Source organism: Dendrobates tinctorius, unplaced genomic scaffold, assembly GCF_039654945.1.
Source record: "Dendrobates tinctorius isolate UK_male_01 unplaced genomic scaffold, ASM3965494v1 ptg000029l, whole genome shotgun sequence".
In the NCBI taxonomy this organism is placed as follows: domain Eukaryota; kingdom Metazoa; phylum Chordata; class Amphibia; order Anura; family Dendrobatidae; genus Dendrobates; species Dendrobates tinctorius.
Genome location: NW_027361697.1, coordinates 18,087,229 through 18,108,934, shown reverse-complemented (window position 1 = coordinate 18,108,934; position 21,706 = coordinate 18,087,229). Strand labels below are relative to the sequence as shown.

Genomic DNA, 21,706 nt, shown 5'->3' with positions numbered 1-21,706 from the left:
AGGCAGAATGAACAAAAACCAACAGCAAAGGAATAGTTTTATAATTCTTTTTTTAATGTCATTCACTGTGGGGTAAAAGTGATAAGGTAGCGTTCTTCTTCTGGTTAGTACTGTGACAGCAATACCACATTTATATCATTTTTATTGCTATGATGCTTTTACATAAGGCTATGTGCACACGTTGCGGATTGGTCTGCGGATTTGTATCTGCGGAACCGCAGGTAAAACCGCAGGTAAAATGACCTGCGGCTTTACCTGCGGATTGGCCTGCGGTTTTCCCCTGCGGTTTATCACCTCTACAATGGAGGAGATGGTAAACGGCCAAAACCGCAGCGGATCCGCAGCAAAAACTGCAGCGTGTGCACATAGCCTAATAAAACAATTTTTGTAGAAAAAAGAATTGTTTTTGCATTGTTATGGTATGTGCACACGGTGCAGATTCTGGTGCAGTTCTGCAGCAGAGTTGGCCCTGCAGAACTGCAAGTGATGTACGGTACCATTTAAGGCTATGTAAAACAAAAAACGCTGTGCACATGCTGCAGATTTTTCCGCGCAGATTTGGTGCAGATTTAAGACTGCAGCAAGTCACTTTTTTTGTGCAGTTCTGCAGCAGTTTTTCATCTGCTCCATTATAGAAATCTGCAGGTGAAAACTGCAGGGGAAACCAGCACAAAAACTGCACTAAATCTGCACTAATAATAATAAATTTTATTTCTATAGCGCCGACATATTCCGCAGCACTTTACATTTCAGAGGGGATTTGTACAGACAATAGACATTACAGCAAAACAATAATCACATAGATTATAACAAATACCAAGAGGAATGAGGGCCCTGCTCGCAAGCTTACAGTCTATGAGGAAAGAGGTAGACACGAAAGGTGGGTGGTAACAATTGCCCTGATTGTTTGGACCAGCCATAATGTTAAGTGTGTAACAGTACAGACGCAGAGGGCTAATGGATGCATAAAGCATGTGGGAACATGATGCAGGGAACCTGGTTATGGTAAAACTTTTGGCTGTGCCACACAGGGATAGATTAGGTTAATGTGTTGAGGCAGTAGGCCAGTCTGAATAAATGTTTTTTCAGGGCACGCTTAAACTTGTGGGGATTGGGGACTAATCGTATTGACCTGGGAAGTGCATTCCAAAGAATTTGGGCAGCACGTGTAAAGTCTTGGAGACGGGAGTGGAAGGTTCTGATTATTCAGGATGCTACCCTCAGGTCATCAGCAGAATGGAGGGCGTGGGTAGGGTGGTATACTGAAACAAGGGAGGAGATGTAGGGTGGTGCTGAGCCATGGAGGGCTTTGTGGGTGAGGGTAATAAGTTTATACTGAATTCTGGAGTGGATGAGCAGCAAAATAACAGCACAGTGGTGGTGGTGGTAGCAGCATGCCATGTCTTCAGATGCATTGCTCCTCAGGTCAGGATGACAGAAGATCCCTGCGGCCATACACGGACCACACACACACACACACACATCAGCAGGACTCAGCCAATAGAGAGGATGTCCCTGCGACCATACAGACATCACCGGGACTCAGCCAATAGAGAGGATGTCCCTGCGACCACACACACATCACTAAAACTGCAGGTAAAACGCAGGTCATTTTACCTGCAGATTTAGGAAAATCTGCGGTGAAAATTCCACAGCAGAATCCGCACCATGTGCACATAGCCTTGTACTTCTGAGAGCGATACCTTTTTTATTTCTCCGGAGATGTAGAACGACTTTTTTTTTGTGGAATGAGATGGCGTTTTCAATTTTATTTACATTGCTCTTTTTTATAATATTTTATTCCACTTTTTGTTTAGCGATATAATGAAAAAGCTTTTTGCTGCGCTTTTTATAAATTTTTTTGACGGTGTTCACTGAGGGCGTTAACTAGTCAGATTTTTTGGTCGGCTCGTTCCAGACATAATGATTCCAAATATCTGTACTTTTTTTGTTTACTTTTCTTTTTGCTTAAATATATGTATTTATTGGTACATTTTTTTTTCCATTTTTTTGTTCTTTACTTTGTGATTTTTAAAAAATATTTTTATAATTTTTTAAAACTTTTCTCACTTTTTTTTACTTAGTCCCTCTTTGTGACTTTAACGTTATTTACTCTGATTGTTGGTATAATGCATTACAATGCATTATAACTGTCAGTGCTGCACTGATAGAAGCCTCTTTGAGAAAGCTTTCAGCAAGGCCTAAACAGGCCATCGTAGCTGGCAGGTCATCATTTGACTTCGAGTTGCCATAGCAATGATGACTTCGCGGAGGTGCAGATTGGACGGGAGAGGCAACCATTTCCCTGCCTTTCTAAATTCTTTTCATTGATTGATGGCTTATTTTTGGAATGGGATTGTCCTCTTTAAAAAATATACAAAACCTACGAAAGACAAAATGAAAAAAACCCTGCTGTAATTAAATAAGTAAAAAGCAAAAGTGCATTTAAATCATTCAGAGTTCTTAGCAATACTGTATTTAATCAAACATAGCATAAAAGCTGTCCCACCATCGACAAGGTGACTCTGTGGTCGGGGCAGTCCTACACTGTCTAGTATTAATAACCTTATCATGTGTCAAAGCTGACGTCTGTGTGAATAAGGGCAGACAAGGACCGGGTCCCAACCACTGGACCCAGTCAGGGGAAGCCGTATATATATGCATGTTCATATGCTGTTTGATTAAATACAGTATTACTAAGAACTCTGTATGATTTAAATGTACTTTTGCTTTTTACTTATTTAATTATAGCAGGGTTTTTTCATTTTTGTCTTTTGTAGGTTTTGTATGCTTTTCGGCCATATGAACATGCATTTATATACTGCATGTGTACCAACTCAAACCAAGCTCTATTTTTGTGTTTTTTCTCTTTAAAAAATAGTAGTGTGGTAAAGCCCATTTAAAAGCTATTTCTTAAATTCCATTTTCTTGTCTGTCAAATCTTTCAGTTTGAGACATTTAATACATTTAGCGTGTCAATATTCAAATGGAAAATAGTAATCCATTTTAGTGTTTCATTTTGTTAGAACTTTGTTTATACCAGTTTTATGCATTAAGCAACTATATTTTCACCATTAGAGATGATAAAGATTTAATAGGTAGAATCTCAAATCTTCCAAAATCTTACATTGTGAAAAAAGTTCTCCAGTGTTTAGATTTGGGCAACAGGCAATTCAATGCACTGTAACTTTTATAAAAGTTTCTCATCTCGCTTCACAAAAATATAAAAGGACTAAATTTTCAGGTGACTCTTCTGAATTAAGGATGTTAGAGTTCCCTTGGTTGAATTAATGATGAATCAACGGGTCTACTATTGAAAATATGCATTTTATTGAAAAAAAATGTCTAAAGTTTCACTTTTTCGAAAATTTCATCAAACCATTAAAAGTTTAGCTAAAGGTCAACATGATGGGCTTAAATGACAGCTCAAGGTGAAGAGGAGCACACTCTTCAAATTAGGTATCATATGAGAAGCAGCTATGATCTATAACTGTCCATATGCAGGATGAATAGCAGTTCATGATAAAGGAGTCACAAGAACTTTCAAGCTGATCATATTTTTCTATTGTGCTTCTAAAAATATTCTTAAAATCCATTAACCTAATCCTCTTTTGTAAAGAGGCTTTATTTTTACCTTTTTAAACTAAGGAGTTGAAGCAGGAGAGATAGAGTTGTATTTTTTTTTACACAGGTTAAATACATATTGTGATTTCCTAAAAGGTTCCAACTATATTATTATATTAAAAAAACTTTTTCCAACAAATTTTCAGTACATTCTCAAATTCTAGTGATAAAATGTGCTATTGTCTAAACCGTCAGCTACATTTGAAGAGCTTGAGTTTTGGTAATTTTTCACTATTGTTTCTATAGAGACATGCGGTTTTGCGTCACCACTGTTTAAAACATTGACTCTATGGGCCAAAATGAGTAGTAAAGTCCAGCCGTAATTGCTGCTATCCATGGTTGAGTGAACCTTGCAGCACAGCATCAATTCCAAGGAACGGCCAACAGTCTCTGCCATATGAGAATACAAAGCAGAGATTACTTTACCCAGGAAAAAATGGCAATACTCGTACTAAACCTCAATGTGAGAGAGTTGAGTTGCCACAAAAATGGACAAATGGACACGTTTCTTGAATACACGTATGGTGTCATAACGGATGAAGATGAGGAAGACGACAATGGTGGTCATGATGACCAACAAACACTAATTGGATTACGCAACCTGGCTACCAGAAAGATGATCATGAGGAAAAGGAGGAGGTCAACTTGTTTGACATGTATGTGTATCAAACTGGACGAGAAAAAAACCCCAGATGTGCCAATACAGACATGCACAGCTAATGTCTGGATTTATTGTAATTTTTTTTTGTAATTTTGGTAAAACAATGATTCTACCCTTCCCAAAAAGATGTAAGAACTGCTAGATAGGTAGGGAGGTGTACAAAAAAGTGGTTTGTGTCATGTCATGGCTGACATTCAGTGAGTAGTTAAATGTCTGAGTGCAGTTTAGTTTTCTTTTTCAGTAAGAAATATTGCGTTGTCTTGCTGCTTCCTAGTGTATAAAGAATGAAAAAAAGTACCGTAATTGTAATTAAAATGCAGCAAGGCATGCTGCCAACTACACTATATTACTGATCAATCACAGTGGGTCTGTTGACACCTCTCATATCTCTCTTTCCTTAGCAAATGAATCTTTCTATTATATGCAGAACACTATACCCATCTTCTTCACTGCTTCAGTTGTATAACACACACAATGTTTGCAACATTTGACTAATATTTTATTGATTTTTCTCCTCTTCTCTATTGCTGAGCTGTGAGCTCTGATATCCACTCACTATCCAGAGTCAACCTAAAATGGCTGTTGCATTTCCTTCCTTGACTTTTATACAGGCTATAGTCCTTCCAGATTGGCTGTGCTATATGATATTGTGGCACCCCAGAAGTCCGGTTGCCACAGTGGCATTGCCACCCTCACGGAGGGTGATGACATGCCCGGAAGCAAGGAGGGGTTCCCTGACCAGATAACACTTACATCTAACACTTTTCCTGACTCCAGATCAGAAGGGGGAGCTCTAAACCCGGTTTCAGGGGAGCTTCTCCATTAGTTCTGGCCTGGAGGAGGGGTCAGTCAGTCAGTGTCTGGGACTGAGAGAGGCAGTGTCTGAGTGAAGAGAGAAGTGAAAGAGAATCTGGGGAGTGGAGCTGTGACCAAGCTCACCTCAGAGTACAGTGCTAGAAGCAGGACGCCGGAGTCCGTGGCTGACGAGTACAACAGTCCCAGCAGCTAAATCCAGAGGGCAGAGGATTGCAGGTCTCCTGGCCCAGCAAACACCCGAAGGCACAGCAGCAGACCAGAGCCCAGAGCCGCCAAAAAGGAATGACATCTGCAATAGGCTCAAGCTGCCTGCCATATGGGCAAGTACTTCAGAACAATAAGGAACAGAGAACTGAGCATAGCTTTAGGCAGCAAGTACCTCAGAGGACAGCACAGTAAGGAGGTCTCAAAACCCATCTGGCATAGTGGATCTTAAGTTACTTCCAGGCTCCCCGGACCTCTATTGTCATCTGTAACTAGAGCCCTGGCCTGCACTTCAAACCGTGAGTAAAAGTGTGGAAACTGCACCCTGCTGTGTCCTCAGAGTTATTTACTATGCCATCCACCTTGCACTACATCCATCATCACCATTTTTAACAATACAATTGCCCTGGGACTAAGCTCTACCTGTGGAGAGCTGTATCAACTCTGCTGCATCACCATCAGCCCCAGCAGTCTCTTTAAGCAGCATCGGCCATCCTTAGCCGAGTACCACAGGTGGCGTCACGAATCATCTCTTATAAACTTTATTTCCTCTTAATCATCATTTTTCATTGGATGCCCAGGGCCACGGCCCGGGTCACTGCTGTTGTGACACATCCTTTTAAGAACCGGCCAGGTACCGAGTACCCCATGGCCCTGGCGGTGCTCCAATATCATGTGATAGTTGTGAAACATTATGGGGAAACGCGTATGGGTGCACTTGAGCTCATGTGAGCTTTAGCTGGCTGATGTAATCTTTTACTTTTGTGGAAAATAAAAATGGCAATGTCCAATTTTTTCGTCTATTCATGGAAATTTAGTAACAAATTGTTCAAATCTCCTATAATTTGACATGAATTTGATTTGCAGTCAATCAATTTGTTCATTGTTATAGGATTTGTTAGGGGCATGAAACCCTGTCTCATCAGCTGTTTGAGTTTGAAAGTGTCATAGTACTCATGAGATCACTGCAGCCACTGCTCAGACAACCAATTCTTAATTAATATATTCAGCCCCATAAAATGGAAACAACTTATACTCATATAACAAAGTTACGCAAGCCCCGGGAGACCAGGTGCAAACATTTGTGGAAACATGCAGACACCGAAGGTGTGAATAAGTTGTTTTCATTTCATGTGGAGGAATATTATAATTGAGAAGGGATTCTTCCTGTCGTGGACAAACCCTTTAAATGGGTATTCACAAAAATAATAAGTTATCCCGGTCTGTAGGATAAAGGATAACTTGCTGATAACTGCGTGCCTGACTGCCAAGAACCCCACTAATCCTAAGATCTCCATTTTGAATGTAGAGTGAAGGCAGGCATGCTCAGCCTCCGCTCCATCCACTGTCAATGGGATTGCCGGAAATAGCCAATCATGGTACTCAACTTTCTCTGTTCTTTAGACATTGAATGGCACAGATGTCAAGCATGAGCACCTCTGCTCCATACAAGACAGTGCACCCCATTATCAGGGTTTCAGAGGCCCCTTTTTTTTTAAAATTATGGCTGGGGTCAAACGGCCATCGATTCTCTTATACCAGAGAATTGAGCTCATTACGCTAATGTCACTTTGATCCATCTCTGTCAAAGTTCAATCAGAGTGTCACCTTTGTGTTATCCGATTCTCTCGCATGAGAGGATCGCAAGCACAGTTGTGGAGAACATGGAGAACTTAATTTCTCCATCTCCTCCATTGCCCACGGTTATCGCACCACACTGGGATGGATTAAATCTGAGTGCAGTCCGCGTTTCACGTGCACCTATAGACTTGTATGGATGAGCGTAATCGAGTCATGCTGAGATTATTTTCTCATTCCAAATCAACATGAGAAAAAATTTGCAGATCTGCACGGTCCCGTACTAGAACACTGGACCAAGTGCTATCCAATAAAGCATCGGCACAGCACTCAGCCATGTTATACGGTCATGTGAGCAAGCAATATGGAGTACTTTCCAAGGTGAAGATGCCTCAATAATGGTTAGTGTCTCTGGAAACCTCAAGCAGGTAACGGACACTCAAAAGTCTGAACATATGAACAACTACATGTCTCTTTTACATAGAAATATATGTTCATTCTTTTGAGGGTTTTGTTAGTGCTTTTTCCAGTAGGTTTCAGAGTGAATCAGCTCCAAACCCACCTGAAAAACATTTTGGAGCAGAAACTGGCTTCGTGCACACGATGTCTTTTATATACCAGCACAACCGCCAGAGCCTTCATTCAGGAAGACTCTTCAGGAAAATGTAGCTGATGTCTTTTTGCTATATGTTCTTTTAAGCAAGCATGTGGTTTCTGAGCAGAAACCACCCAAAGAATGATACGATACTTCATTTTAACTGCTCTAGGGTTTCCAAACCCTGAAGCAGTTAACAGAAGTAATGAAAAAATGAACATGTGTACACCAAATATTTTTCCCATAGAAATGCATGAGTTCATTCTTTGAACCTTTCTTTGAAAGGTGTTCAGGTGGTATCTGCCATTCCACCCTGCTTGAAAAGACATCATGTGCACTGAGTGTAACCAACAGATTTTTTAGTAGCTTTAATTTTGTGAAGAGGACTTGGAGAGCTTCCACTCAGTGTCTGCTCCAAAACTTCCTAAAAAAAAAACCTGCATGCCCTTTGGGAATGTGCACATAGAGTCTTTTTGCAGAGTTTTTGGAGCACAAACTAGGTGGAAACTCAAAGTTTTTGATGAGTTTTGAGATTTAGGCTGGAGTCACACTGCCAAATTTCTCATGCGATAATCGCATTGCATAGCACGGACTGGCCGGCACCTCTTCTGACCTGAGCATGACAGCATGATAGATTACTATGCAGCTGTCAAGCTCAGGTCAGGAGAGGTGCCGGCCAGTGTGAGTTTTGCAATGCGATTCTCGGACGAAAAATACGCCAGTGTGTCTCTGCCCTTAGAGGAGGGCTTGGAAAGTTTCTACTCAGCTTCTGCTCCAAAACCTCCTAAAAAAACCTCTGTGTTCATATACCCTAAGGTATGTGCACACAACATCATTGAGGTGCCCCTGCTAAGGTTTTGTTATTGTGGGTTTGATGACGCCATTGTCCGTTTGGTGGTTCTGTCACCAGCGTCTTTTTTTCTATTAGATAAACTATAATCTAACTGAAGAATGAGCATGCTATTTCTTTAAAACACTTCATAGTTTCTGAACTCTGAAGTAGTTTCAAGAGGTAACTAAAAACTGAACACATACATAGCAATTTTAGGAAAGAATCCGGAAAGGGGATTTACCTGGAAAAGCTCGGTGGTGTTGCCAGCATCTAAAAGACTCCGTGTGCACATACCCAAAGGCTGTTTTGAAAGCATATTTTTCCTAAAGGGTTTTTTTTTTGCTGCTATTTGATTAAACAGTGGCTAGTCTGGAGTACATTCCATCAGGAGCAGGTTCAAGGAAGTGACGCGACCAGATGTTTTTAAAAACCTGAAGTGGAAAAAAATGCTCAACACAATAAACTTATGAACAACAAGCTTTTTTTACAATAGAAATGAATAGGAATTGTTTTTTTTTGTTTTGTTTTTTTAATACGGGTCTGCCCAAAAGACTCCTTAACAAACTGGCCTATAATTCACTAATAAATGCTAAAAACCTTATGGTGAAGTGGTAGAATATTTGTGAGACTGCATAACACAGTAAAAGTGCCACTGTGTGGTGAATTTTGAGAAATCTCTTATTATATTAGCTGAGTTGAGCTATATTATTTGGTCTAGTTTGATTGGTTTATTGCTAACAGCAGAACATTTTGAAAATTTTGATAATAAACTTTATTGCAATGAAGGTTGAATAAGTTTGATTGCAACTTGAAAGGAATGTCCTGTTTTGCCCATGCACTCAGCTACCTTTACCCCCCTCCCCGAGGGTGGTTTGCACATTAATGACGGGGACAATGTTTTTAAATTCTGACCACTGTCAATTTATGAGATTATAAGTCTGGAACGCTTCAACGGATCCTGGTGATTCTGAGAATGTTTTTTCATGACATATTGTACTTCATGATAGTGGTAAAATTTCATTCATATAACTTGCGTTTATTTGTGAAAAAAATGGAAATTTGGCAAAAGTGTGGAAAATTTTGCAATTTTTCAAACTTTGAGTTTTCATCCCCTTAAATCACAGAGCTATGTCACACAAAATAGTTAATAAATAACATTTTCCACATGTCTACTTTACATCAGCACAGTTTTAGAACCCAATTTTTTTTGTTAGGAAGTTATAAGGGTTAAAAGTTGACCAGCGATTTCTCATTTTCCCAACAAAATTTACAAAAGCATGTTTTAGGGACCACCTCACATTTGAAGTGACTTTGAGGGGCCTATATGACAGAAAATACCTAAAAGTGACACCATTCTAAAAACTGCACCACTCAAGGTGCTCAAAACCACATTATCAGCCCTTCAGGTGCTTCACAGGAATTTTTTGCAAAAAAAATAACAAACTTTTTTTCACAAAAAATTGACTTCAGATCCATTTTTTTTATTTTTACAAGGGTAACAGGAAAAAAATGGACCACAAAATTTGTTGTCTAATTTCTCCTGAGTATGCTGATACCCCATATGAGGGAAAAAAAAACACTGTTTGGCCACGCAGCAGAGATTGGAAGAGAAGGAGCGCGATTTGACTTTTTGAATGCAAAATTTGCTGTAACAATTGGCTGCTGTCATTTCGCATTTGGAGAGCCTCTGATAAGCCTAAACAGTGAAAATCCCCCACAAATAACACCATTTTGGAAACTTCACCCCTCAGGCAACTGAAATAGATGTGTGGTGAGCACATTGAACCCTCAGGTACTTTACAGAAGTTTATAACGTTTAAAAAAAATCTAATTTTCCCCACAAATATGTTTTCAGCACAAAATATTGCATTCTCATAAGGGTAACAGAAGAAACTGCACTATACAATTTGTTGTGAAATTTCTCCTGAGTACACCGATACCCCATATGAGGGAGAAAACCACTGTTTGGGTGCATGGCAGGGATCGGAAGGGAAGGAGCGCCATTTGACTTTTTAAATGTAAAATTTCCTGGAATCAATAGCGGACGTCATGTCCCATTTGGAGATCCCCTGATGTGCCTAAACAGTAGAAACCCCCACGAGTGACACCATTTTGGAAAATAGACCCCTCAAGGGATGTATTTAGATGCACGGCAAGCACCTTGAACACCAGATGCTTCACAGAAGTTTATAATGTTGAGCCGTGAAAATAATAAAATCACATTTTCCTCACAAAAATGTTGTTTTAGCCCCAAGTTTTTAATTTTTCTAAGGGCAAATAGAATTTTTTTTATATCAAACTGAGGTCCATTTTTGCTGAGTGCCCCAGTATCCTACATGTAATCAAGAAATATTTTTCAGGCACAGTGCAAAGCTCAGAAGGTAAGGAGCGCCAGATTTTAATGTTATGGTTTGCAGGTACCATGACCCAGTGTGAGAGCCCATGAGGTACCAGAACAGCAGAACCACCCATAAGTGACTACACGTCTCAGTTAATTAATCTAGGGGTAAGATGATCATATTGACACCACGGGTGTGTGTTGGAATATGTTTGGTGCAACAACTCCATTCTTATCTATGAGCGTTTAGTTGCTAGATTTGTATGATGTTTATAAAGTTAGAACAAAAAAAAACTCCCAGAGGGTCACAGAGGACGAGCATGTGACTGTATTTCCTGTTTTTCCTGTGTCAGTGTATGAGAGAAGCAGCCTGCTGCAGATGCTGCACAGATAGAGACACCCAAATGATTTATTCCTGATGTGTTAAGCTTATCATATATTGTTCCTGTTTGTTCCTGAATAAAGAAGCTATGTTGTCACATGCTTGGAGAGTATCCTAAATAATCCGCTGCCAACAATGTGTCACAGAATTTTATACCATTGAGCAGGGAAGAAGAAAGAACTACATTTTTATCATCAAAATTTAGTTTTAGCCCCAGACTTTACATTTTCACACAAGAAGTGGGTAGAAATGGCACCAAAATTTGTCCCACAATTTATACTGAATGTGGCAATACCCCATATGTGGCTGTACAGTACTACTTAGCCATACGGTGAGACTCAGGAGGAATGGAGCGCTATTTGCCTAAGGGAGTGAAGATTTTCCTAGAAGAGTTTGTGGTCTCCATATACAGAGCACTTAATTGCTAGAAGAGCAGAATCCCTCCTCAATTAACCCCATTTGGAAATTATCCCCTTTGGGAATTTATCTACAGGTGTAGTGCTGATTTTGACTCCATGGTTATTTTCCAGAAACAAGCAGCAATGAATGTTGCCGAGTGAAAATTGCAAACTGCCGCTTTAGTGACCAGTATGTTGCAGTCACCAGTACGTTATGCCCAGCCCATGCTTCTGGAGGCATGCATCCATAAGTTAGGAGGGCTCTCATTGCTTCAGAAAAGCCAAACGTGGATGCTATGTGTGGTTTAGGTACACTATGGGACTCAGAAGAGAGAGGGGCATTTGGATTTGGGAGCACAGAATTTACTGAATTTCTTTTGGCGGGTGAGGAGCCATTTCGCTTTTCCAGAGCCTTTGTACTACCACTAACATTTCTGCTCACAGACGACAGACATGAGTGGGGATTTGCTTTTTTTGTGGAATGACTTGAAGCTGGAGAGAAGAAAGACCAACCAAAAAATTGTGTGTACATCCACATAATGGCTAAGAATAGATAGACCAAGCAATGAAAAGCACATATGCTATAAATAAAACTTCACCTGACGAAGCTGCTCGCAGCAGCGGTATGCGTGGGGCTTTTCCCACACCACTTTCTCACTGGGACTTTATACTTATTTCGGCTCTATACATGAGCCTCTCTTGAACCGACCAGGCGGCCGCGACGTCACTAGACAGCCAACTACCATTCCCTTTTGCATTCTGCTGCACCCGCAGATTATATACTACAGGTTGTATGCATCAAATAATTTTGGGATTTTTTACCATCTACCTCTATACACATGCCTTGATGTCTGGATTTAAATCCTGTGTTCACATTACATCTCACATATGCCCAGAGCATGTCCTGCAATTTTGCGTGTAATATTATTGGGAGTATGATGTTTCAGTTTATTCATTATACTTGTTGTTTACATGTTTTCTAATCTTCATCATGCCCCATTTGTGAATGTGTATATTTCACTTTGCATGTTATATTGTGGATATTTTTCAGCTTATTTATAGCATATGTGCTTCTCATTGCTTGGCCCATTTGGTTCATTGTTTATTACGTCCCACACTATTCCACCCTCAGGGGTGTGGTTTATTTGCCGTGTTATTATACATGTTTTTTAAGTGGTTTTAAGGTTTGCTGTGTCTCAGATGTCTAAATAAAGATTTCTATTTTTAGCCATTATGTGGATGTGCTCACTATTTTTTGATTTAGTCTTTCTTCAATCCAGTTCATGGTTATTATCCATACTAGGTGTTATTACATTTGCATCTTTTTCTACTACATATGGTAGTGCGCCCTTTTCCCTTCTTTATTTATCTGGCACTCTCACTGAGCAATTACTTTGGGGTTTCCATCTAAATCTGAGCGACGTGGTTCAGATGAAAATCACGAGGAATCCATTCACTATAATGAGGCAGCAGAGTTACTCTGGTCTCCATATGGCCTCTGTTTAGTGGTGTCCTTCTTTTCAGAAGTGCACAAAACTAAAAAGACAGACACCGTCAGATCACAGGTCAGACGGCATCACGGTGCCTCGATCTGTCTCATTATAGGGAATTTTCCGCCAGAGGATCCGTCTGAATCATGTATTTCAGAGAGTTACATGGAAACCCTGGTGTAAAGGCTCAACGCAGAGCGCAGTATAAATGTGAGCTGAGTATTACGGCGATCTTTGGAACGCAAAATGAAAAATGAACAGTAGGGGAAAAATTGGTTTTATTTATTTTTTATAAAAAAATAATTATTTTTGCATCCTTTTAGGCTAGTTTCACACTAGCGCTTTTGAGCGCAGCGACGGCCTGCGCACGGCCGCCGCTAAGCCCCGCCCCTGCCACGCCTCCGCCGGTAGCTCCGCCTACCGGGGCATGACGCTGCATGCGTCCTGCGTCCCCTATCTTTATCACTGGGGGCGCAGGCCGTGCGCTGTATGCGTTTGGCGGCGCATGCGCCTTTTTGATGGTGCGCCGAGCGCAACCAAACTGCAGCAGGTTGCGTTTGGCGCAGGTCGGCGCACCGTCAAAAGGACGCATGCGGCTCTAAATGCATACTGCGCACGGCCTGCGCACCCAGTGATAAAGATAGGGGATACAGGACGCATGCAGCGTCATGCACCGGTAGGCAGAGCTACCGGTGGAGGCGGGGCTTAGCGGCGGCCGTGCGCAGGCCGTCGCTGCGCTCAAAAGCGCTAGTGTGAAACTAGCCTCATTCTGAGAGCTATAACTTTTTTTGCTGATGGAGCTGTATGGTGGCTTTTTTTTGTGGGATAAAATGACGTTTTCAGCGGTACCATGTTTAGCTATATCCATCTTTTTGATCCCGTTTTATTCTACTTTTAGTTCAGCGGTATGATGATAAAGCATTATTTTTTGCCTTGCTTTTTTATTTTTTATGGTGTTCACTAAAGGGGTTAACTAGTGCGACAGTTTTATAAGTCGGGTCGTTGCGGACGTGATAATACCAAATATGTGTACTTCTATTGTATATATTTATATTTTTCATTCAAATATTTATTTGTAGGGACAATATCTTTTGATGTTTTTTATTATTATTTTTGATTTTTTTAAAAATATTTTACAATTAAATTTTTTTTGTTAACTTTTTTACTTTGTCCCACTATGGAACAATTTTTTGCAGGTTTATTGCTTCTACAGCATGGACATGCAGCTGCATCCACATGCTGTAGAAACTGTCCACTCTGCACTGACAGAGAGACTTGTTGGTCATGCACTGTGCATAATCTGCATGTTTCCTAGCTCTGGTGATCCGGATGTCGTCATGGCAATATCTGGTCACCAGGACATCGGGACTCCACTGGGTCTCCGATCTAAAGGCAGAGGGGCTGTCAGCCCTCTGCCAGCACCCGAATGCTGTGAGCATGTTTGATCACAGCATTTCGGGGGATAAAGTGCCAGGAGCGGTCAGAGTCAGCTGACACCCGACAGTGATTGCCCGGACACCACCTGTGTGTGCTGGCGATCGCGCAGACGCAATAATCTGCCTGTGGTCAAATGGGCCCAGGTCACATGGATGGATTATTATGTCTGATGTCAGAAAGGGGTTAAAAAAGCAAACAAACCAAATTATATGTTTGCTTACTGGGGTTCAGCTGTTCATTATGACCTTGTGCCATGGTGATATAACAGTGGATAATGACAAGTTGTTGCTGCCAGGTGATGCCAGATATGGGCATTATGGGTCATCATCTAAAAGTCATAGGACACATGACTACTTTTATTATACTCTGACTTAGGTAGGTGTTAATTGTTTTATACTGTATGAATGCAATGTTGCCAATTTGTTGCAAGCTGAGTATAAACCTAAGTATAGCGAAAAATCTTGACCCACTCTAAAGAATGTGTCTACAAAAGTTTCTGCTCCATGCTTTTATCCTTTCCAATATTCTTACTCTTATGAAGGAAAACTCAGTTTTACACCCATGAGTAATTAATAGTGACATACCGCATTAACACTTCCGATGTTTCCACGCGAGAGAAAAACGGAGAAATTATTCTGATCAGAGTTTGACCAGACTGTTGTCTGAGTATCATCCAATTTTCTCATATATGGAGAGATGAAAAAATATATAATTTCTCCATTTTACCCATTTTGACAGTCTGACAAAATCCGATCACAATCAGATGTCATCCGAATACGGTCTGATTTTTTCATGAACTCCTTGATTTGACCACCGCGGAGCAATTGTGTTCATTTCCAGACTGCCTTTAGAAAGATCATAAGTGGTGGAAACATTGGATTTCAAGTGTGTTATTACTTTCTGGAATTTGCAAAAATAAAGACTTTTTTTCGGTTTTTTTTTCACAAATTTGGGCTGAAGTATTTTTCTGAAGCCAATATTGACTTGCATTGCCAATTTTGTTCCGACTCTTGGATCGAAATTGGACAGATCTCCTCAATTTTTCATGGATGTCTCTGTCTGTGAATGGCCCTATAGACTATCACAGGTATGAATGCCATCTATAAAAAACAAGGATAACATTCGTACGTAAAAATTGGATGTGTAAATGCCGCCTTATAGTAACCAGTAACCATCCTGCTCTGTAAATCTCTGTTATTGGAAAATAATTCTTTGGATCCTATTGGGATCTGTCAATGTTGTTAGTCTGATTTCCATTGCTTATTCTTCCAAATTTTGCCTTTCTATTTCTGAAATTTTCAGTTCCCTAGACTCCAATGTAAAATCTATACCATGACCTGCCACCTACTCAATGAACAACTTATCAGATGTCAATCACATCTCCATTTTTAGCATACATGTGCTATCTCTTCTAAAATGGACCATAGCACGTGGTCAGGCACCTTTTGTTCTTTAGCATTTTTCACATGAAATGATGTCATTTCCAAGTTTGGTCTGATTTGACTAGATCAATGATATAAATACAAAGCACATGTATTCCCTTAGTGTTGCATCCACTTGCTCTCTAGATATGAGTTTAGCCTGACTGTACAATCTGCTTGGCAGAGGGGCATATGACTCATGCTTTTACCCAAGCCTGGGTGCAACTTTCAGCTCATCGATCAGTTCTGCTAATTTCAGTCTTAATGGTTTTTAATAATAAGTCTGCTTCTTTTCCTTACAAACCTGTACTCAGCATTAGAACTATGCAGGTGGGCGTCAAGCACGATAAACACATTTGTCTCCTAAAAAAAAAATCTGCTCTCATGCACATTTTTATTTCCATATATGGCTGTTTTTTCACACTTTCATGTCACATATTAATTTTTTGGTGGTTTGTTAACTTCAGCGATAACCGATAGAACCTTGCATACAATTTCGGAAGCATCCTTCACAGATGAATAAATGCTCAAAAAGGTTAGTCAGCAGTGAAAGGTTCAGATAATTTTATAGGTAAGAACAACTAGAAAGAAAACCAGGACAGGACATAAATTATTGCTACGAATATTCATTTTTTTAATTTAATTGAGGACCATCCTTTGTAAAGTTCTAGATCTTTTATATCATCTGTCTCTAGACATGTTCCTACAACCTCTGTCATTGTCACTAGTAAAACTGTGGATGATGCTAGGCAATGGTAGCATGTTTCAGTTAAACATTTGGATGGCTAGGACCTATCTGAAAGATCCTTCCTAAAATTCACCTGTGTTTTGCAGTAGAGGGTTTGCTATTAGTGTAATTAGCTCTTTCCCAGGATCCATAGATGGGGCTCCTCACTATTTAAACCCACAAAATCAGACTCTGGCTGCCAGTTATAGGTTATACTTTTGCTTGTTCACATCTTCTTCACTGCCTATTTATTCACGTCCTTTATCTCGGCTTGTGTTTTGACTACTCAACTCAAATTTTTTCTTGACTTGGCGTTCTAATTATCCTCTGTTAGTCAGCTTCACCGATCCTCAACTACTCTGTGGACACAATCCAGGTTACCATGCGTAAGTCCAGTTTCCTGTATACAGTGGCATGTAAAAGTTTGGGCACCTCTGGTCAAAATTACTGTTTTTGTGAACAGTTAAGCAAGCTGAAGATGAAATGATCTCTGCAAGGCCTAAAAGCTATAAGAAGATAGCAAAGCATTTTCAAGTTGCCCTTTTCTCAGTTTGAAATGTTAACTGCCATTTATTAATTACAGGAACAGTGGAGGTCAAGATAAGGTCTGGAAGACCAAGCAAAATTTCAGTAAGAGCTGCTCAGAGGATTTCTAGAGAGGCAAATCAGAATGTCTGAAGGCAAAAGACGTTCACAGAGATTCAGCAGCCTCTGGAGTTGTGGTACATTGTTCTACTTTTCAGAGACACCTGCACAAATATGGCTTTCATGAAAGAGTCATCAGAAGAAAATCTCTCCTGTGTCCTCACCATATAATTCAGCTTCAGAAGTATGTGAAATAACATCTAAACAAGCCTGATGTTAAAATAGAACTTTTTGGCCACAATGATCACAGGATTGTGTGGAGAAAAAAGGGCACAGAATTTCAGGAAAAGAACATCTCGCTATCAGTAAAGCATGGAGGTGGATCAATCATGTTGTGTGTGCTGTGTTGCAGCGAATGGCACGAGAAACATTTCATGAGTAGAGGGAAGAAGGGATTCAATTAAATAATTTGTAAAAAAAAAGCTGAAGTTGAAAAGATGATGGTGTCTATAAATGAAAAATGATCCTAAACACATGTCAAAATTCACAATAGACTACCTCAAAAGGCGCAAGCTGAAGGTTTTACAATGGCCTTCAGACTCCCCTATTCTGAACATCATTGAAAATCTGTGGCTGGACCTCAAAAGATCAGTCCATGCAAGACAACTCAGGAATCTTACAGAAATGGAAGAATTTTCCAAGGTAGAATGGATGAAAATCCCTCAAAAATGATTGAAAGACTCTTGTCTGGCTACAAAAAGCATTTACAAGCTGTGATACTTTCAAATGGGGGTGCTACTTGGTACTAACTATGCAGTGTGCTCAAACGTTTGCTTCATACCATTTTCTTTTTTGTAATTTTTAAAATGTAAAATATGGAAATATATATTTTTTTGTTTTTGTCCCCCCAAAAGGAAATGTGTCATCTTTAACTTTAAGGTTTCAGAGATCACTTAATCTTCAACTTGCTTAACTGTTCACAAAAACAGTAATTTTTACCAGGGATGCCAAAACTTTTACATGCCACTGTAAGGGATAAAGATCAAAGGCCTAGTTTCTCCTTGCACCTGTTCGATGGAATGGCTTACTTAACCCCTTAACAACCAGGGGTATTTTTTTTTTGCTCCCCCTCTTCCCAAAGCCATAACTTTTTTATATTTTTTGGTCAAAATGGCCATGTGAGGGCTTGATTTTTGCGGGACGAGTTGCACTTCTGAACGACACTATTGGTTGTTTCATATTGTTTACTGGAAACCAGGAAAAAAATTCCAAGTGCAGTGAAATTGCAAAAAAAGTGCAGTCCCACAGTTATTTATTTTTTTTACCATGTTCACTAAATGCTAAAAATTGACCTTCCATTATGATTCTCCAGGTCATTACTAGTTCATATACACCAAACATGTCTAGGTTTGTTTTTATTTAAGTGGTGAAAAAAAATTCCAAAGTTTGTTAAAAAAAATTGTGCCATTTTCCCAAGACCCGTAGCGTCTCCATTTTTTGTTATCTGAGGCTGGGTGAGGGCTTATTTTTTGCGTGCTGAACTGGCGTTTTTAATGATACAATTTTGGTGTGGATATGTTATTGCATTTTAATGCAATGTTGCGGCGACCAAAAAAACGTAATTCTGACGTTTTCTACTTTTTTCTCCTTACGCCGTTAACGATTGTGTTAATTTATTCATATTGATTGGGCAATTCTGAACACGGCAATACCAAATTTGTATATATATTTTTTTATTTTGAATGGGGTGAAAGGGGGTAATTTGAACTATTTTAAAATATTTTTAAAAACTTTTTTTTTTACTTTTTGCATGCTTCAATAGTCTCCATGAGAGACTAGAAGCTGTAGTTCTCTGATCTGCTCTGCTACATACAGGCAATGATCAGATTGCCTGTATGTAGCAGAAATGCTCACTTGCTATGAGCGCTGACCACTGGGCGGACTCATAGCAATCTGGCTATGACATCCATAGAGGTCTGCTGGAGACCTCTGGTTGTCATGCCAATGTAATGGGGTCACCGATGGGCGGGTTTTAGGGACGTGCTTCCGGTAAGTGCAAGTTAAAGATCTTGCTCACTGATGTAAACCCATGCACACAGTTGAGTCTTTTATGAATTTTTTATACTTCCGAATAAAGTTCTTATTTTTACGGACAATTTACACACTTTATTTCGTCTTATTTCTTCACATGTTTAATCCTGCGGTGCTACAGGCATTCTTACTTTGGATCTTTTGAGTGGTGAGCTGATTTTTTTATTTGTTTGTTTTTCATTTTTTTTGAGTGTGTTATATACATCATCCTTGCTTTCTCCACTGATCTACTACTATGATGTGTAGTATCTTGTAATAATGTAGGCCTGTGTTCCTAGTAGTGGAAAAGATAAATTATTGGGGATAGATAGACAGATAGATAGATAGGTAGATAGATACTAGATTACACTACAAGGCAGATGTTGAGAAACCTGTAAGTCCTCCCTTTTTCTCCAACAGGGCCACATCACATGTTAGAACGTGACATCAATGACAGTATATGTGGCCTGTCGCTGAACTCCCCTATACATAGCAACTACCGGGTTGAAATTATTGATGAATATTCCAGCACATTCAGCTTGGCCTCCAAAACAAGCAACCATATGTGACCTTCATTCATTCCCATATAACTCAATATCTAATCTTGCTTCTAAGATCATGAATCCTTCCTATCCTTCCATGTGATCATGGATATCTGTCATCTATATGGATACAGTATATGTGCGCGTAATTTCGGAAAACCCAGACAAGTCGTCAACAATATGTACAGTAACAAAAAAGGCTGAGTGCCAGGAAAGAAAAAACCACTAGGCACCAATAATGTACATATTCCAAAGCTAAAATGTCTATTTCCACAAACAGCTTTACAATTACATCCAAAATACATTAATCTTCTTCATCGACGTTGTACAGCCTTATGGCATATGTCAGCCTCTGATCCAGCAGGTAGAGGATGACATGTAACATGCATGTATCACCAATATGAAATGCATAAGAATATATCTGGATTACACTGCTGGCACATTTATTAGCAAAGCTTTACAATATCTATCTATTGATCGTTAGTCTATGCACATCACCTACATTGTGATGGTTTCCACAGTTTTCTGAAAATGCACACCATTCTACCCAACATGTAACCTCCAGCCTGTGATACAGAGACACATAGATGCAGATCTTCATTCAGTCATTCAAGCAAATTTTCCAGCATGGGACAAAAAAAATCCCAATTTTAAGACAGAAGGACCATGCAAACAGGAACATGCAATGAAAGCAATAGGATTCTCTTGTCACTTACCTCCACAAAATAAAAACACGGTAGCAAGGTGACGCTGTCTTTTGTCACCCTCATTTTTTGCCTTTCCTTCGCAGACATGTTTGTTTTTATCAGCCGTTCCCTCTCTTTCAGGCAGGAGGATTCAAAATGATTTTCCCTTTTGCAAACCTAAAGCTCAGTGTTGATGTACCATTCCCTAGTGCCACCTATGGAGTGTGCAGCAGCATTTTCTTTTTTTTTTTTTTTTTCCTTCTGTCTCTCCTCTCTCCCTCTAGCTCAGTCTCTCCTTTTCACCCCCTCCTCTCTCTCTCTCTTCTTCTCTCTCCTTTTTTTCCCCCTCTCCCTTGCAGCAATTCAAGTTCCCACACAGTCAAAGAAAATTATTCATTACGCCTTGCAGAAACAGTAATGGCTGCTAAGCAAAACCCCCCTCTCCCCATAAGCTCCTATTCACTTTATCATTAGAATGCACGGCTTATTGTCTGTGGGTCTGACGTCAAAGGAGCCACAGAGAGCAAAAGGAGAAAATGCCCGGGGTTGTGTGTGCTGGAGGTGATGGAGGATGCTCCAATCTGATCAATCCTTCCACCTAATAGATGATGCAGAAGGAGATGCCACTGAAAGCCAGAGGGACTTACTTAGCGGTCAAGAGACCACACCGGGAATTTAATTTAACCCTTTTATTAACTAGTCATGTGCTATTCATATTGCTTTTTTTTTTATCTAACTGATCATCTCCCTTTCAGATAGGAACCTGTGCAGACACTTGCTAATCATCATTTTGGGAGAATTTTATTATAATTATGGGAAATGAAATATCGATAGATAACGAGCTAGGTATTATTTGTCTATCGATGTAACTATCACCACATTTTTTCACATTGATATAATATGAGCTGCGGAGCAGAATAAAACGTTTTACTTTTTTTTGTTATTTCTCCTCTCCATTGCAGAGAGATTAGCAATCAAAGAATTTGGGGCCTAATGAGTTAACTTTAGTTAAGTCCAAGTGGGTGTTATCAGAGAGATATCACTGGGGGCGTGTACTTCTTCTCCCTGTATGAGTTGCAATCTAATGACCCCCAACATTTATCTCATTAGGTGCCAATACTTTGGTTTCTATTATCTCTGCAACAGAGAGGCAAAACTAAAAACCAAAATAAAATGTTTTATTCCGCTCTGCAGCTACTATTACTTTGGGTGTCCTGTTCAACATGATACGCTTGATGAAAGGCCTGTGACCTGGTTAGAAGTGGCCAGTTTTTTTCTCTCATTTTAGTTCCACTGCCCCACGGAGTATTCTGTTTTTGT

General features: G+C 39.8%; 1 protein-coding gene across 1 annotated transcript in view; it reads right to left on the bottom strand.

Moving 5' to 3' along the window:
- PLPPR4 (phospholipid phosphatase related 4) overlaps positions 1 to 21,005 on the bottom strand; it is a 112,116-nt gene extending 91,111 nt beyond the window's left edge. Inside the window, exon 1 of the mRNA XM_073571408.1 lies at positions 20,417 to 21,005. Coding sequence (XP_073427509.1) covers positions 20,417 to 20,494 — 78 coding nt within the window. The 5' untranslated portion in view covers positions 20,495 to 21,005. The remainder of the gene's footprint in view (positions 1 to 20,416) is intronic.
- Positions 21,006 to 21,706: the final 701 nt, after the last annotated feature.